We start from the raw sequence: 19,113 nt of genomic DNA on the forward strand, positions 1-19,113 counted from the left end.
GGGTTGCTGTCAATATAAGGACAGGCAGGACCCAACCTTGGAGTTGCTGAGTTTTCAGCAGAACACCCAACTGGGAAAACAACCATTCCATGTTTTGTCTCTGTCTTTCACTGTGTATGTAATTTGAGCTTTGGTAGTTAAGCATCTATCTGTTCATTCCTGAATCAGACCCCAGTGTTGAATTTTGTAAAGGTTCAGTCACTCATTGACCTTACCCACCTACTTCCCAGGAGTTTGTCGTAATCTTGATGCCTTTGGGTACTTGCCCAGAACACAAGGACTTGATACGTCAATGCTCTGATGGGAAGCCAAGGAAAAAGAAGTGACTGCCTACAGCCTTGAAGGCCAGCAGTGGGAGACAGGTCAGGGTTGACTTCTACTTCTTAGAAGGTAACGTTCTTATTCCTGCCTGACAGCTTGGATTCAGATTAAAGTTATCCTGCTGCTTTCTGACCTGAGTGCACTATTTTCCTTTTTCACTAGCTGCAGGATAAGAGTCAAGCCAGGATCCAGGGGCATGTACCAGGTTTGGAGACTACACATGGGATCATTCCAGGCAGTACTGTGGGCTAAGCCCAAGGCATCAGCCAGCCATAATTGCTAGAAAAAGACTGAAAAGAGCAGGGCAGTATATTGTCTTCCAAGACAATTTCTGTTAAGCACCCTGACCAGAAAGAAGAGGAAGAAGCAGAGAATCTGTGAGACCCTGAGGGAGAAAATGAAACGATTGTTGCAAGAGTCAGAGGAAGAAATCATGGTCACCTTGGGACCCTCCTCCAGGCTTTCCCCAGATAAGTCTAAGTCAGAGACTACGTGTGGCATCAAAAGCAAGTCCTCTGGCCCTATTGAATCCTTACCAGAGGATAGCTCCCTGCTCCCTCACTGTGGGTCAACAGCCTCAGCCATTGGTGGGGATAGAGATGGGGGCCTGGCCCAGCATTGTAGCTTTGAGCAGCAGGCCGGCAGCCAGTTTCCTCTGGGCTCTACTGCCTGTGCTCTGGGATCTGGCTCTCAGGACCTCTCGTCTGTCAGCATTAGCACAAGCTGTCAAGAGCCCTCAGAAAGGAATCAAGCCAAGTCCCTTTTGTCCAGAGGCCTTCACCAGGGCTGCAGCTGTGAACAGCGAGAGCCTTTGGAGGATGTAGTAGACTATATAATCAGAGAGCTACAAGGCATCAGCCGTCTCCAAACTGAAATTGCTGAGCTGCAGCAGCACTTGAGCCAAGTCCGGGGTTCAGTGGATGAAGTGTCTAGCTGTGTAGACTCAGTTCTGAGTGAAATAGAAGGCTTGCAGGTGGGCAGCAGCTCCCTGGCCAAGGTGTGTGTGGGGGAAATGGCCCAGGAACCCCATGTGGACAGCCCCAATGAGGAAGCCATTCTGTATCTGTATGGACTTCCTGAGCAAGATGGGGAAAATACCGTGGAGCTAGTACACAGCTTCCTGGCCATGCACCTTTGTGTTAATGGCATGCAGTGCAACAGGTACATCAAAGAGGCTTACAGAGCAGGCAAAGCCCCAGCCCCCAGGCCTACTGTTGTGAAACTTGCCCATCTAGAGCATAGAGACTTCATCTTGCAGAAATCCATCCTTTTGCAGAGTGTAGGGGTCCGGATTGCCACCAAAGAAGAACCCAGCTGGCCACAGTGCTATAAGAATCCCCAAAAGGAGTCTCTGTCATTTTTGCAGCAACTCCAGGATCACAATGCAAATTCTTTAAACCGGCATGAACCACTTCTTCAGATGGAAACAGGGGACCCGGGACCCATAACAGGAGCATGTCAAATGAGGGCTCAAAATCAACACAGAGAACCTCAAACCCCTGAGCAGCAAGGCCTTTGCTTTCCACCCAAGAATAATTTCACAAAGCCAAGTGCTGTATCTAAACCAAGAGATGAAGTAAAAGGAACATCAGGAGCCTCCCAAGTTATCAGTGGCAGTTGTGGTGAGCTGACAGGGAGAGAAGCCTCTCTGTCCACCTTCCATCAATTTGAGGAGCCTTCCCCAGTGTTAATTTCAAAAGAGGAGGGTTCTGGGAAATCCCAGGTTTTCAAACAGTCCAGCCAAGGATTTGAAGCATGTAGCGTAGCAAAAAGAGAAAACAACTGCAGCAGTAAAAGTGAGGCTGGCAGCTGCCTGTCGCTGTCTGGTTTGCTGAAGACAGAGGACAAGCTTCTGGCCTGTGAAGCTGGGCTTGATATTCTGAGCTCAAAGCAACTAGAGGACCTTTTGACAGACAAGTCCAAAAGGTTTGCAACTTTGAGCTGTGACCACATGATGGAGGAAATTATCATAGGGCCTGAGACTTTCAGTGACATGGTTCATATTGACTTGAATGAAGAGGAGGAACATGCTACTCGGGTCCTTAAAGATGTCTTTGAAAAGTCATCTTGTGGTCTGGTTGGCTTGCAGGAGGATGAAGATGTAGAAATTAAGTTTTACAAAAGCAAACTGGGCCGAGCAATTCACCACTTTCGTTCAGCTCTGCAGGGCGTGTTTCAGAAGCTGGAGAATACTGGGCCCATCAGTCCCGAGGACCTGGAAAGCAATGAGAGCGGTTCTCAGTCAGAGAACAGTGATAGACTTCTTGGGACAGTGAGTTCAGAGGGTGCCCAAGATTTCTCTGTGGAGAGCCCTGGGAGTCAGGAGAGTGAGAGCTTGCTCAGCGTGGTCTCTGGTGGAGTGGGCATCTCTACACAGAGAGACCAAACCTTTCAGGATCCCAGCAACTTCTCTCTTGCTTCTAACTCCTCGCCTGTTGCATATTCATTGCCAGGTTTTGCTCTGGCTCCGTGTCTGGGAGGTGAAACATGTTCCGGGCCCGAATCTCCCAAGCAGGGAGGACTAAGCCTAGAGCAAGTGTGTGCAGAGACCATCTACCTCAACAAGTGCATCAACAATTTTAAACATGTTCTGAGAGAGAAAAGACTGAGGCAGAAAAAACTTTTGCATGAGCTAGTACAGAAGGCAAACCATGTCTCGGTAGAAGACATACACTCAGGTATTCTAAATCTGTATTTAATGGGGTCACAGCTGGCTGGATATGGCCCCCATCAGGCTAGTGGGAGGCCCAGCCTGGTGGTGAGTTTCACAAGGTGATGGGGGAGGTCCACAGCTTAAATCAGTCTAAATTACTTGAATACAGATTTTAAGCTAATTCTGTGGGAATTGGAGTGCTACAAGAGGGTTCTAAAGCAACAGGAAAAGGAGTTCCTGCCTTTAGGAAGCTTCCAGTCTATTGGGGGGTTAAAGATGACTTTAGAAACTACCTTTCCAAAGAAGGGGGAACATGTGGACAGAAGTAGTTTACAGCTGCAGGACTTTTAGGATATGCCACTGTAAAGTAGGTGGTGGTGTAGGAGGCAGGAATGGGCATATTGTTCACAGGCACTAGAGGGGCTTGCCATTTCCCCAGCAGTTAATGGGCCATAATGGGAATTTCCCTTATCCTGACCTTTCTTCTTCCCAATACTGGACTTAACACAGAACCTTATTTTCAACTCGAAGCTGTCTAGTCAAGAACCCGACTCTGCCTTTCACAGGTCATATTACTTTTCTTCCATCTCCAGCTAAAGGCTCCTCACCTAAACAGGAGAATGGAATGGTTTTGACTCTAGAAATGAGAGTACTTTTTTTCTAGGTAGCATGAAGATATGTAGTTTTAAAATTACTTCTCCTAATCAAAATTAAATTTATCCAAAGAGCATATGCTGTATTCATCCAGTTTTTAAATGTAAATGGGGTTGTCCTCCTATGCATATAACCTGATTAATGTTTCTAAGGGAGAATTAAAATTATGAAACATATTGTGTTGACAAAGGTGTGGGGGAACAGGCACTTCTGCATTGCTGGTGGGATGGGAGTGTAAATTGATATAACCTCTAAGGAAGACAATTGGCAAAATGTATCAGAATTCTATGTACCCTTTGAGCCCTAAAATCACTTCCAGGAATGTATCCTGCAGGTTTATTTTCACATGTGGAAAGGACGTATGTTCTATTTTTGAAGCATTGTTTTTAGTAGCAAAGAGTGAAAACAACCTAAATGTTAAGAAAGACTGGTTAGGGGTGCCTGGGTAGCTCAATCGATTAAGCTTCACTCTTGGTTTTGGCTCAGGTCATAATCTAATGGGTTGTGGGATGGAGCCCTGTGTCTCTGACTCCGGCCTCAGTGGGGAGTCTGCTTAAAGATTCTCTCCCCCTGCCCCTCCCCCAACTCAGGCACCGTGAGCGCGCGCGCGCTCTCTCTCTCTCTCTCTCTCTCTCTCAAATAAGTAACTCTTAAAAAAAAAAGACTGGTTAAATAATCTACTGGCACATCCTAAGAATATAATATAGTACCATATAGCTATAAAAAGAATGAGGTAGCGCTTTACTGAAATGGAGAGATATCCAAGATATATTGCCATATGAAAAAGCAAGGTGCAGAACAGTATGTATAAGATGTCTACATTTGTATAAAAAAGATAGGGGAAGAATACACAAACCGATAATGTCTGTGTCTGTTTGTATAGAATATCAAACAAACATACATAAGAGACTGATTGTTACCTGATTGCCCATGGGGAAAGGAATTGGGTGAAAAACTAAGGAGATGAAAAGTAGATTTTTTTACTGTAAACCTTTTTTATACTTTTTAGAATTTGAATAATAAATGTAATACCAAGTTATAAAATTAAGTTTAAAAATAAAAAATTAAAATCACATCATGTTCCTTTCAAATATTCCTAGAGCTACTCCTTATAGCTTATGAGAAAAGTCTAAATTCCTTCACTTGTCGTTCAGGACCACTACAGTTGGTCTCTAGTTTACAATTGCAGGCTTCTCTCCAGTTATCCCACTATACTCCACCCAAAAGAAAACTTCGCTGTCACAAATTCGCCTTGTACTGTTTGTTCTCAGCATATTCACATATACTGCTTTCTTAGCCTGAGGTGCTGTGTTCATCAAATCAGCCTAGCAGAATTCACTCAGTTCTTCAATATACAGCCAAAACATCCCCTCTTCCAGGAAGCTTTCTGTAATTCCTCAGCTGTAAGGGATTTCTTTCTCCTCTTAACTTTGCATCGCTTTTTCCTTCTCCCTGGGCATTTAGAAATATTACATTACAGCAACAATGGAAACAACAAATATCAAAGCAGTACTTCCTTACTAACTCCTTAAGCCTTGGTGGCAGTTGATGTTGGGATGAGTACCCAGCACACTTGGACTGGCTCTTCAGCTAGCAAAATTCCCCTTCTGAGCTGATATCCCAGTGGGCAATGCAGGAACTTGTGGTACCTGTGATAAGCAGGTGGTGGCAGCAGCAGTGATAATGAGACAAAGGAGGTTTTCTGAAGCATCAATAAGAAAGCAAGCCAAAGTTCTGGGTCCTAGCCAAGATCAAGTCTGGTCTGTGGGCTGTAGAGGGAGTGGTGGAATCCAGGCCTGACTCCTGCAGCATTCCACAGAGTAGGAAGAATAGAGCAAGGTAAGCACATAGGGATAGCCTTTCACCCACAACAGCCACCACCCTCAGCTGATAAACTTATTGAGTATTAGTAACAGTGGCTGCTACCACAATGAAACATTTAAGAAATCAGCTTTCTTCACTGCTTTGCTTGGGTAAGCTTACTAGTAGCTTACCATTAATTTGAGTTATTTTTTCATCCTTTTCCTTCTCTTTTGGGGGTACATAGCACTGTTTTAAGTACTGTCACATGCATTATATAAAAATTCGATTCTTTTATGTCTGTTTCTCTACCAAAGTAGCTCTTGTCAAGGCCATCGGATTACCACCATATTGCCAAACTTCTGTTCCATTTTTAGTCCTCCTCTTAGCAACTCGACATAATTGATTACGTCCTTCTTTTTATTATGACAGCTTTATTGAGTTATAATTTACATACCACAAAGTTCACCTTTAAAATCCCTTAAAAAGTGTACAATTGAGTGTTTTTTGGTAGATTCATGGAATTATGCAACCATCAACTCCAGAACATTTCTATCACCCCAAAAAGAAACCCCTTACCTGTTAGTGGTCACTCTCTAATCCCCTTTACTTCCAGCCTCTAGCAACCACTAATCTACTTTCTGTTTCTGTGGATTTGCCTGTTCTGGACATTGCATATAAATGGATTCATATGATATGTGGCCTTTTGTGACTGGCTTCGTCCATTTAGCATGTTTTTAAGGTTCAACCATGTTGTAACATGTTTCAATACTTCATTTCTTTTTGTGGTGGGATAATATTCCATTTTATGGCTATGCCATATTTTGTTTATCTGTTCATTATTTGATGGGCATTTGGTTTGTTGTTTACTACTTTTTGGCTATAATGAATAATGTTGCTATGAACATTTGTGTACAAGTTTTTGTGCAGACATATGGTTACAGTTCTCTTGGGCATGTATTAGAAGCGGAATTGCTGGGTCATATGGTAACTCTAAGTTTAACACTTTTGAGGAATTGCCAGACTGTTTTACAGTGTGGTTGTATCATTTTACATTCCAACCAGCAAGGCATAAAAGTTCTAATTTCTCCACATTCTTGCTAACACTTATTAATGTCTGTGTTTTTTTATTATACCCATCCCACTGGGTGTGAGTGGTATCTTATTGTGGTTTGATTTGCATTTCCCTAGTGGCTAATGATGTTAAGCATCTTTTCATGTGCGTATTGGCCATTTTTATATTTTCTTCGGAGAAATGTCTGTTCAAGTTGGGTTGTCTTTTTTTTGTTGACTTGTGAGAGTTCTTTGTATATTCTGGACATGTGCCTCTTATCACATATATGATTTGTAAATATTTCCCCCCAAGTTTTGTGTTGTCATTTTACTTTCTTGATGGTGTTTCTTTTTTTGAAGCATACATGTTTTATTAAAAATTTTTTTATTGTGGTAAAATATACATAATATAAAATTTATCATTTTAACCATTTTAAGTTTGTTCACACTGTTGTACAATCATCACCATCATCCAATATCCAGAACTTTTTTGTCTTCCACAACTGAAACTCTACCCATTAAACTAACTTCCCATTCTCCCCTCCCCCCAGCCATTGGCAACCACATTCTACTTTCTGCCTCTATCTGTTTGCTCTAGATACCTCATATAAGTGGAATCACACAATATTTGTCATTTTGTGACTGGCCTATTTTACTTGGTTTAATGTTTGTAATATTCTCAAGGTTCATCCATGTTGTAGCATGTGTCAGGGTTTCCTTTTTAAGCCTGAATGGGATTCCATTGTAGGTATATACACCCCATTTTGTTTATCCATTCATTTGTAGGAGGATACTTGGGTTTCTTCCACCTTTTGGCTATTGTGAATAATGCTGGTATGAACATGGGTATTTAAATACCTCTTTTGAATCCTTGCTTTCATTTCCTTTGAATATATAACCAGAAGTATAATTGCCATATTGTTTTCTACAGTGGCTGCATCATTTTGCATACCTACCAACAGTGCACAAAGGTTCTGATTTCTCTACATCCTTGCCAACAGTTGTTAGTTCTCTCTCTCTCCCTTTTACTGTAATAGCCATCATAATGGGTATGAAATAGAGTGTAAAAGTTTTAGATTTTGATGAAATTCAATTTATCCATTTTTCTTGTGTGGATTGTGGTTTTGGTTTCATAGTTAAGAAACTATTGTTGAACCCAAAGTCATAAAAATTTACTCCTGTGTTTTTTTCCTAAATGTTTTTTAGTTTTAGCTCTTTTAGGTCTATGATCCATATTGAGTTAATTTTTATATATGGAGTGAGATAGGGCTCTGACTTCATTCATATGCATATGGATATTCCACCATTTGTTGAAAAAGAATCTTTTAGTCTGTCCTTATGCCTCAGTTCCTGCTTTTTGGAACACTTTCTTCAGTTGCCTTCTAGACCACCTCTCTGTATTGGTTCTACCCCAGTACTATTGACCATTCCTTCTTAGTCATCCTTTTTTTTTTTTCTTAAGATTTTATTTATTTGTGAGAGAGAAAGAGAGCGCACACAAGCAGGGGAAGAGGCAGGCAGAGGGAGAAGCCGACTCCCTGCTGAGCAAGTAGCCTGATGTGGGACTGAATCCCAGAACCCTGGGATCATGACCTGAGCCAAAGGCAGACACTTAACCAACTGAACCACCCTGGTGTCCCTTTCTTAGCCATCTTTGCTAGTCCCTCCTCATCTTCCCAACCTTGTAGCATCCCAGAATTCAATCCTGATTTCTTCTTTTTATTCATACTCACAGGCTAAGTAACCTATTTCAATATCATGAGTTTCATAAGGAATCCCAGATTTATATCTCTGGCCGAGACATCTTCCACGGATGCCAGACTCTATCTTAACATTCTCATTTGGATGTAAATAGGCATCTCAGATTTGACATATCTGAAACCAAACTCCTGGTCCTTTTCCCCAAGACCCTACCAAACCTGCTTTTCCTATAGTCTTCCTTACCAGTATATGACACCTCCATTCTTGCAGCAGCTCAGGCCCAAATCCATAGAGTTCTTCTTGTCTTTTCGCTTTCTGTCATGGTTCACATCCAATCAGTTAGTAAATCTGCTTGCTCTACCTTTAAAAAGTAACCTAAACTCCAGTGTTTATAGCAGCAATGTCTACAATAGCCAAAATATGGAAAGAGCCCAGATGTCTATCAACAGATGGTAATGAAGATGTGATACAAATACACACACACACACTGACACACACACTAATATACTGAATATTACTCAGCCATCAAAAAGAACGAAATCTTGCCATTTGCAACGACGTGGATGAATTAGAGGGTATTATGCTAAGCAAAATAAGTCAGAGAAAGATAAATACCATATGATTTCACTCATATGTGGAATTTAAGAAACAAAACAGATGAACATACGGGAGGGCAAGGGAGGGAAAAATAAAATAAGAGGGAAACAGAGAGGGAGGCAAACCATAAGAGACTCTTAACTCTAGAATACAAATTGAGGGTTGCTGGAGGGATGGTGGGTGGGGAGATGGGGTAACTGGGTGATGGACATTAAAGAGGGCACTTGATGTAATGAGCGCTGGGTGTTAAAAGCAACTGATTAATCACTAAATTCTACCCTTGAAACTAATAATACAGTATATGTTAACTAAATTGAATTTTAATAAAGAATTTTTTAAAAAGTGACATAAACCTTACCAGTATCTCTACCTCCACCACCGTCATTCTTGTCTAAATCACATTTTTCTCTTATCCAGATGATTTCAGTAGTCTAACTGGTCTCTCTGCTTCTACCCTTGTTCTCCACAGTCCATTTTCCCCACAGCAATCAGAGTAATGCTTACAAAACATGAGTCAGGGGGCGCCTGGGTGGCACAGCGGTTGGGCGTCTGCCTTCGGCTCAGGGCGTGATCCCAGCGTTCTGGGATCGAGCCCCGCATCAGGCTCCTCCGCTATGAGCCTGCCTCTTCCTCTCCCACTCCCCCTGCTTGTGTTCCCTCTCTCGCTAGCTGTCTCTATCTCTGTCAAATAAATAAATAAAATCTTTAAAAAAAAAAAAAAAAAAACATGAGTCAGGTCATATCACTTCTCTGCTCAACAGCTTCCATTGATTTTCCATCTCAGAACGAAAGTCAAAGTGCTTATGAGCCTGTAGAGCCCGATTTGAACTGGTACTCTATTGCAAACTTGTGATAGAGAGTACCACACCATTTATGCGCTCACCTCAGGCTTTGCACCTGCTCTGTGTTCTGACTAGAATACTTTTTTCCTAGAATCTGAATAACTTCTTTACTCAGTTCCTTCAGGTCTCTGCTTAGATGTCACATTATCAATGAGGACTCCCTGATAACCTTTTATAAAACTTTAATAGTGGGGTACCTGGGTGGCTCGGTTAAGCATCTGCCTTTGGCTCAGGTCATGATCTCAGGATCCTGGGATCAAGCCCCGTGTCAGGCCCCTGCTCACCTGGGAGTCTGCTTCTCCCTCTCCCTTTGCCCCTCCTCCCACTCATGCATGTGCGCTCTCTCTTTCTCTCTCTCTCTCTCAAATAAATAAAATCTTTAAAGAAATATAATAGTGACTGTAACGTCACCACAGGGGGCATTTTCTTCCCCCCTTACCTGAATTTTGAAGCAGGGTCTCTATCACAAGTGATATGGTGTGTATATAGTTCCAGATCCTGGAACCAAATGCCTGTTTTGAATTTTGGCTTTGCCCCTTGCTGTGACTTCAGGCAACTTTCTTAACCTCTCTGATGATCTTTAGTTTAATCAACAAAAAAATGGGGATAATAATAGTATTTACCCAGTAGAGTTGTTGGGAGAAATAAATGAGCTTATTCAGGTAAAATGTCAGATACATGATATGTTCACCTAGTGTTAGCTACTATCATCGTCTTTGTTATTGTTAATCGTCAGCTCCTCCTCTAGAATAGAAGCTTCTCAAGATCAGGGAATTTGTTTCATTCTCTTTGCTTCATCACCAGCACTGAGAACAGTGCCTGGTATGCAGTAGGTTCTCTGTAGGTACTTGTCGAAGAAATGAATCCTCACTATAACTCTGGGAGGTAGCGTTCTTACCTGCTTTTTACACATAAGGAAATGCAGGCTCAAATAAGTTGAGGGCCTCAAGTCTTTTGACTCCCAAGTACAATGAGGTTAAGATTGTTTTAATAATGGGGAAGTATGTCACTTCCTTATAAAATGTATTGTCTGGAAGAGTGCAATCATTTTTAGGGATCAGGGATTTTTTTTTTTCTTGGCAGAGTGGGTGTTCTATAGATACACTGCACTTAAACTAAAAACTAAATCTGAGTGGAAAAATGTTAAGGCATTTTAGGAAGTCAGGAAGCACAAAAAGTTTGACTCTTAACAAGAAAAATGTTTTGTTGTGTTTGTCCAGTGAGTAGGACAAACTGAAGAGCTACTACAGCAGTTCCTTGGGGTCTGAAAAATGGTACGGACTCTTGGCTAGGAGACTTATGTTTTCTCTGGTGATATGCAAAACACATGTACTTAGAAGCTGTTGTTTTCTAAGTCCTGAAAGTTCAGGTTCATTTCACTATATACAAATGCTAGGACATGTGCTAAGCCGTCAGGCTACAAGGGTAAAATTATATATATATATATATATATATGGAAAGCCTTGTCAGCAGATTCTTAGGCATTATGGGGAACTCTGGGAAGAATAGAAAGACACAAATTAACTTTGACATGATGTATAGAGTGTATTTTTAAAATAGTGAAGTTGGAGAGAAACCTTTCCAATGTGAATCACAGGTCAGTTAAAGTGTTCCTTGCCTAATTTTCTTTTTCAAAGAGAACAGAGTACAGTAGGGGAGTAGTGGTAGCAGAGATGTGGCCCCTTTCCAGCAAGTATCTTTTGCGTCTCATCCACATTCTTATAGCTGCACTGTTTTGGAGGATTCCTATTCCTGAGTTCACTCTTCTGTCAAGTCAGGTGACCCATTAGGCCATTAGAAATAACTGAAAAATTGGAAACTTATGGATTAGTTTCTCGATTCCCCCTTTTACTTGTTATGTAATATCAGTGAGTCTTTCAAAGGGAGGGAAAAGAAAGTGGAGGGGAGCTGATCAGCCCAGCTGAATGGACTTGCCTTAGAGAAGGAAACCTGTGGAGCTATCCATATGTGTCCTAGTAGGCACTGTAGTCTGATGAACAGGAGAAGGAATAATCTCTGGACTTTATCTTCCTCTACTGTGGCTTGCTAAGGTCCTTCTGGAAGCATCCATTTCCTTTGGAGTATTTTTCTGGATTTAATAGATAATCAGGCCTGGGGTTGCTACCATGGTTTTATCATCTAGATCATGGTGACTTCTGTTAGGCCAGTGGCCGCTTGATGCCCCCAACTGTAGCCTTTGAGCATCCTGGTCCTATCCTTAACTTCAGGCCTTAACCTGTCCTAACTTAGACTTTGGGAAAACAGGCCAGGGTTTGCTGGGCAAATGCATGGCCAAGCCTGCATTGTAAAATGGAAAGCGTTCGGTTACCAGGCCTTCGGGGGTTGAGGACTTATCCCAGATCCAGAGTGAGCACATATAGCTTCTGAGGAAGGAACTCACTTTGTGCTTAGCCAGTTCAGATAGCCTGTTGGAGTGGCCCTTGGTAACAAGTCTTGTGGCTGCTTGCAGGCCAGTTTGGAAAAGGGAAAAGGGTGACTGAAATCCCCAAGTAGACTTTGTCCTTTAGTTTGAGTAGCCAAACTGGGAATGGTCTGAACTAAAAGAAGGGGCCAGCCAATGCAGCAGGTAAGGATTCTGGAAGCTAGGCTCTGTGAACTGCCCAGCTGTTCAGAGGACCTCTTCCTTTCCTCCATGTCCCTTGAGATTTAGCTGGCATTTTCTTTGGGTTCCATGCTATGGGACTGAATCTACTAACCTTTCTGCCCTTTTTTTCTGCTCTTTCTCTCCTTGCAGAAGGAAAGCGAGGAGCCGTTCAGGTTGTGCCTCTAGCCCTTTGGGCCCTTTTTGTTGTCTGTTTTCAACCCTTCTCTCCTGAGCACGGTGTGCATGTGTGTGCACGTGTGTGTATGCGTGTGCGCATGCACACACATGTATGATCTGTGCCTCTGGGCTTTGGCTCATGCAGATAGTCTGTTTTTCCTGAAAGCAGTTTGTGGGCATGCTCCGTTCTTGTGTGCAGACATCCCTGGAGCACAGGGTGAGAATGTGTGTGCCAGCATGGTGCACATTCAATGTAGCATGTGTGTGCTTTTACTTGTACTCAGTTTGACTACCCCGAACACTAATTGCCCTCCTCTTCTACTTTGCACAGTGTTTGTCCATTTTTTGCTTGTTGCTGCAGGTTGCCATATGCTGTAAACCCTTGCTGAGCCAGCATGCATACACTTTGTATTTGGGAGCAGGAGTTTCTGTGGGCATTTTGTGCCTCTTGCCTGGGGTCCTAAGTGTGAATGTGCGTTGTGCTTCTGAGCAGGTTTCTTGGTCTCTCTGTGAGCATAAGCTTCTGTAGACGTGTGATGTGGTTCCCCCATGTCATGTGAATGCACATTATAACTAATGCTTTGTGCCTGTAAGCACTGGTTCTTGAAGACAGTGAGGGCTTGCTGTTGCCTGTGATTCCAGCCCTGGTGAATTTGAATCCTTCTTCAAATGGGTGTGCGCACATGTTTTATCACCCTGTGTGCAGGATCTATGATCACCTTGTGTTTCCCCCAGGCATAAGTTGTGTCTATGAATGTACCTGCTGTAGGTACTTTATCTAGACCTCCTCTCATCCTCAGTCCTCCTTCAGTACCCCTGTGTGCATGCTCTATGCTTTGTCTGCAGGCTTTAGCAGACCATTTGTCTCCTCTAAGCACAAGAAATGTGTATGATCTGAGCTTGTTGAACCCTGGTTCCCAGAGACCTTTTCTGACTTGTTTCCTTAAGGTTTGTGGTTTCTGGCAAACATCTAATTCTAGATAGAAAATAAAAATCTGCTCAGTACAGTGACTATTTTCAAAGGGAAGATAAGTTCTGGGTGGTAGGATTTGGGGATTTAGGGATAGGGCCACCCCTCAGAAGCAACCTCAGGTGATGTGTATCAACCACTTCTGGTTTCCTTTTGGGCTTGGCTCTCCTTTAGCCAGTATTATCCCACCCACAGAACCAGGGCAAGAGCCAGGTAAGGTGATTAAAGGTTCATGAAGGGCTGTGGGCAATGGGCAGATAGGCTTGCTTAGAATACAGATAATCTGAGAAAGGTCTTAAATCCAAAGCTCATCTTGAGCCTACTGCTGACCCTGGGTAATTCTTACCCACTTTCACATCACCCTGGCCTAAGTTTATCTATAACTTCTCCCATCTGTGGCTCTCCCAAAATTTCACCCCCTGTGCAAAGTTAAACACCTTACTTCTGCCTTCCCTCTTTGGAGCTCGTTTGTTCCAGGATAGTTAGCTGGAGCCCAGGTCTCAGGAGGCAGGAAAGTTTTAGGGGGTGGAAGGGAACAAGGAAGGGGCAGGAAGCTCCAGACCTGCTAGCACTAGGTTTATTGAGCCTAAACAGCTTTTACCATTGGTTCTCTGGAGAGCCCTGGAAGCTTTGGAACTTTGCTCTGTACACTGCTTAAAGGGTTTTTTTCTGTGGGTTTGTTTGTTTGTTTATGGAGAGACCTTTAAAAACTGTTGTCAAACTGTTTCTTCTTGAATTATTTGGTAGCTTAGTTTTCAATTTCTCATTATAGAGTTCATAACGTTCACCAGAAGATAATCTAAGTATCTAATCTACCCTGGATTCTCTTGCTATATATAGAGAGAGCTTATCAAATGTAGAGTGTCTGTGAGTTAGGGCTTCAAGGAACCTAAGCCAAGTCAAATCGCAAGATGAGATGGGAATCCAGAAAGACCAAGTCCCCGCTCTGTGACAGCAAAGCCAACTTAGGAATATAAGTAGAAGAAAACTCTATATGAAGTTGTCCTTTTGCTTAAGTGAGTGAGGCCTGGAAGCCCCAAATGGACTTTTTTTTTTTTTTTTTTTTAAGCCTTGGCTTACTGTTACATATACCAGTGGATTGTGTAAGGAGGGTGTAAGTTCTGGCACCTCTCACACTCGCAGTGGACCTTAGCCTTGAGATCTCAGTGAGCTTGACTTTATATCCTTCCTGTTCACTGGGGAGAAAGGAGACAAAGTAGTGCTCATTTCAGCAACTGCTCGTTGCTCTGACTGATTGGGGCATTGGCTTAGACATCAGTCTACCACATTTTGTATGTAACCTACACTTCTCTGAGCTTCCTACTTTACTGCTTGCTCACTGCCTGACCAAAGAAAGATGGCTGTCTCCCATCTTTTCTAGTATCTAACTTTTTTCTATCTCTTTTTAAAGATTCCAGATGATGGTCACCCCTCCTTGCCCCAGTGGCTCCCGGAAGGGTAAGTGATTCCCTACAAGGTTTCCATGGATTTTATAGTCTTTCATGTGACTTCCAGATTTTCCCCGGGAAGCAGTAGAGAAAGCTCCATAAGTTGGATCCTGGGAAAGAAGAGCCTCTGCTATACAGATTGATTGGTTCTCTGGGGAGAGGAGAGAACTCTGCATTCTGGTTCCTCAGAGACAGAAGAGAGAGCTTTATAGAGTGGTTCCCCTGGAGCAGGGAAGGGAGCTTTGGGGCTTCCCTATCCTTGCCTCTAGAATTTCTGATTCATTGCATCTTAGTAATGATATACCCTTTAGGTAGAAGAAAGAAGAAGCTAGAAAAATATCTGCATTTGACACAGTTCTTTTTTATTCCATTGTTGATAGTATAGTTGATTAGATTACTCTCTGGGTTCTGTCCTGACTTCAGCTGTTGTGAGTCACCTACTTATTCCATTCCACTCTAGTCAAGACATAAGTAGCATCCCTTATGAGCTCAGTGTGTTCTGTCTGTGCTTCTTGTTTGGGAGTCTCAGACACATGTGACTGCAGCAGAGAGTCATTTTAAGTTGCTCAACTGCTGCCTGTAACTGACTGTTCTTAAGAGAGGAAAGAGTTTAAGTGCCTCCCTCACCTCCCCCTGGCACATAAACTGCCCATTATTTCTCAGGATCTTCCTTCTCTCCTTGTCCCATAAAGGCCTTCTGACATGAGAGTTCCCAGTGGATGCCTCCTCTCCCTTATGACAAGGGAAGAAATAAGTTCAGATCATAAAGTTATCTACTGTATGTTTACATGCTCCTTTCCCTTGTAATTTGTCTTTTTTAAATCAAAGGTTGGTCATTTGAATGAACTGTCCTTTTTTCTGATGTCTGAAGCTCATTTATGTTGCAAAAACCTTAAGTGGTACATACTGTAGTTTTTAGAATTAACCACAAACTTGTGGTACCAGTTGCTTTTTCTACAGCCCTTCTTCAGGACTTTAGCTTTTTTCTTCTAATGGTTGTAAAATACATACATGAAAATGGAACATATCTAAGCTATTTTTATTTTTAAATTTTACGCTATTTTTAAATGGGTCCATGCAGTGATTTTCTAAATGCCTCCCTGTTGTTGTCGTTCCTTTTCTTTAGCTTGTTCCTTCAAGCCGTCACAGGTTTAGAACTTCTCTTGGTCTGGTATTCTCATTGAAGGCAAAGTTCATTTCCTGTGTTTAGGAAGCTAGTTTATTAGAAATCAACATATCATGTTGCCTGTTGCAACTCTTGGCCTTGATCTAATTTGTGGCTCCATTTTTTGCCTATATAGCTAACTGGCAGTACTTACTCTTCTGCAACATCTCTTTTCAGACCAGTTATGGTGTACCACCCAACTACCTAACCACCTTCCCCTTCTCCTTGTTTTCATTAAGGCCAAGTACAGGAGTTCTTTTCATTGAGGCTCAGAATGACAGCTTCCAAAAGGTCAGAGAAATTTTGTAGTTATTCCTTTTATAGAATCGGCATCAAGACCCAAAGAGAGGAAGTAATTTTGGCAGAGGACATGTAATGAATTAGTAGAAGAGTTGGCGATAAAATCCAGGTTATCTCATTGTGAGAATGGTGTTCTAGGACATTCTCTTTATTGTTATTGCATATAGTTATGGAAGAAATGGCAAAGAACAACAAAATTAATAAGCATAGAAAAGGTATAAAAGTTTTAGAAATCTCCAGTTGCTCCAGCTGTAATCTTTTTTTCCTGGTCCCTGCGATGTATCCATAGGGCTAGGTCAGACTTTCAGAGTTCTTCTGTTGTTTCCTTCCCAAATGGCCTTTTTTCCCCTCTAAGTGGCCTTTTGAAAGTCTTCTATCCCACCTTCCCTGCCTCCACTCGGTTATGCAGGCTCCTCTTTCCTTTGAGACCCTTTTTCTTCAGGAGGATCGGATGGACAGAACTGGTGACTCTTTTACTCAGGATGGAGAAGGCTATCTCCTGCATGTCATTAGCAGTCTTGCTTACTTAGGCAGCAGCTCTTCTGTAGAGCCATTCCTATGGGCTTCTAGCATAGACTAGGAGACACTTATCTTTGGGGAGCAGTGTCTCTGGCCTGAGCGTAGGGAGGGGCCCTCTTAACTACCAATTTCCTCCTTGCATTATGGAGTTACAAGGGCCTTCACATAAACACAGGTGCCTTGAAGTGTTGTTATGGGATAAAAGAGCTCTTGGTTTTTGGTTAAAACTATAGAAGGAGACTTAGAAGGGCACTCTGAGAGCAGATTCCAGTGCTCATCATTCCATGGCTTTATTCCTCTTACTTTGTGTCTTCCTTACCCCTCTCAGAAACACATGGTGGAAATCAGTTCATCTTCCTCTGGGGTGAGGGTGAGCAAGGAGACTAGAACACTGAACCTGCCAGTAATAAGGCAGGACTGGAGGTCCTGACATATTTTCTTCTCTCCTCAGGCCAGCTGGAGGGCTCTATGGCATTGACAGCATGCCAGATCTACGCAGAAAGAAGCCACTGCCGCTTGTCAGTGATTTGGTGAGTGATTTTTTGCAGTCTTGGCGTATTATTAGCACTGGTAGTGGTCCATTTAGTGACAGATACTGGTCTGAAGATGTATCATCTAAAGTTTACTGAGACTTAGTGATGAGACCTTAGTTGGACCTGTTCTGCCTTACTCTTAGAGCCCCAGGTTCTTCATTAGCTAAAGCTCCTACCTGGAACTATAGCTTGGGCCCTTAAAGCTGGGCTCCAGAGTAGTTTTCTAGGTATCTTGTTCCTCTAGGTGTCTCTACAACTTTCTTTGATGATCTGGAATGGAAACTGCCTCTAGCCCTGACCTAGATCATTGAATTTAGTGTATAATGAGCATGACTGATGCTATTCCGTAGAGGTCAAGTGACAGTCTCCTCCTAAGATAGATTTTCTGGAGTATTTCTGTGTCTCTGGTACTTAACTTAATTCAGTGTCTGGCACTGAGAGGTAATGATTTTTTTTAAAAAAAGTTGTAGAATTGAATTGAAACAAGTTTAGGAGTTAAAGCTGATTTCAGGACCTCCAGAATGACTGGAAGGTCCCAACTTGGGTCATGTCTCCTGTGGCAGGATCAACTCAAGGAATTTTCCATAGCCTAGTGGATAGTGAGGGTGGAGTGGGGCCCAGACTTTCCCAAAGTCCTAGAGCTCTAAAGCTAGAAGTTCAGTAAGACTTAAACACTTTTTCTTATTACTATTTTCTGCTCCTGTTTTCTTCCCCCGACCATTCAGTGTATTTTGTTTTTTCTGTCCATACCGTTTCCCATTTCTCCTCCATTCCCTGCTCTTTTTTCCCCCACCAGTTTCTCTGTCTTTAGTTGGCTGAAAGGAATTATCCTCTGCCGTTTTCTCTTGTTTTTTTTTTTTCTTTCCTTCCTTTCTTTCCTACTGCGTGTAAGTCTCCTTTCTCTTTTTCCTCTTTCTAATGTACATCTCCTCTTACCATCAAGATGAGATTGGATAAGGATAAGTTCTGAGGTCATCTCTTCTTTATTACTTTCTCTCATTATCTTCCATCTCCTTTTTCTTCTCCTACTTTTTCTCCACCTCTACCCACCCCCTCTCTCTTGTACACCAGCTCCTCTTTGCTTAACTAGTTGGATAGCAGTGTCTTAATCATTTCCTGCTCCCGTCCTCCATCTTTTAACCTTGTCTATATTTCACTTTCTGGCATAACTCTTCCTTAGAGCAGAAGCTCTAGGCCCTGGACAGGTGGCTGGGTTGAACATAATTTTTAGTGGTTGGAGGCAGAGGGGGTTGGGATGCTGTTCCCTACATTGATTAGACTACAGGGAAGAGCCTCTCAGTTGCATCTGCAAGTGTTTTCATGCTCTTGGGGGTGGCTTTAACATCATGTTGTTCCTTTCTCTGCTGTCCTCTGCACAGGCTATGGTGAGTGTCTCCAGAGCCCTTTTCCATCCTCCGTAAGAATCCACATCTCAAACCACCTGGGCCCCTTCCAACTCTTTCTCCTGCTTAGGCTGATACTGTACCTCCTGTCTGCCCAATGTCCACTGCCTTAGGGAAATCATGTGCCTCTGCAGGGGCTGTCCCTAAAGCCTGGGCTTGGCAGATACATTAGGTTCCTCTACATGACAGCTTGGCTAGCAGAGCAGTCCCAGCTCTCAGACTTAATTCCCTGCCTTGAATGACTGAGGTTACATTGCCCGTTTCACTTGCCAAGTGTCCTGCTCATTTGGGCTGCTGGTCTCTATAACCACCTGGGATTGTGTGGGTGGGGGATGGTACCCAGGGATAAAGGATAGCATGGCATCATTCTCA

The 19,113-nt window shown here is 42.7% G+C and overlaps 1 protein-coding gene across 14 annotated transcripts in view; it reads left to right on the forward strand.

The window, feature by feature from the left end:
- Window positions 1-19,113, forward strand: part of UNC13B (unc-13 homolog B) — a 233,148-nt gene that overhangs the window by 183,380 nt on the left and 30,655 nt on the right. For 13 of the 14 annotated variants that reach the window (XM_057313559.1, XM_057313558.1, XM_057313560.1 and 10 more), the window contains 2 exons: window positions 14,785-14,831; window positions 17,257-17,335. In XM_057313559.1, the coding sequence (XP_057169542.1) occupies window positions 14,785-14,831; window positions 17,257-17,335 (126 nt within the window). Of the gene's footprint in view, window positions 1-12,376; window positions 12,400-14,784; window positions 14,832-17,256; window positions 17,336-19,113 lie in introns of all 14 variants that reach the window. The other variant, XM_057313556.1, reaches the window with a different exon arrangement.

Source organism: Ursus arctos, unplaced genomic scaffold, assembly GCF_023065955.2.
Source record: "Ursus arctos isolate Adak ecotype North America unplaced genomic scaffold, UrsArc2.0 scaffold_18, whole genome shotgun sequence".
Lineage (NCBI taxonomy): Eukaryota > Metazoa > Chordata > Mammalia > Carnivora > Ursidae > Ursus > Ursus arctos.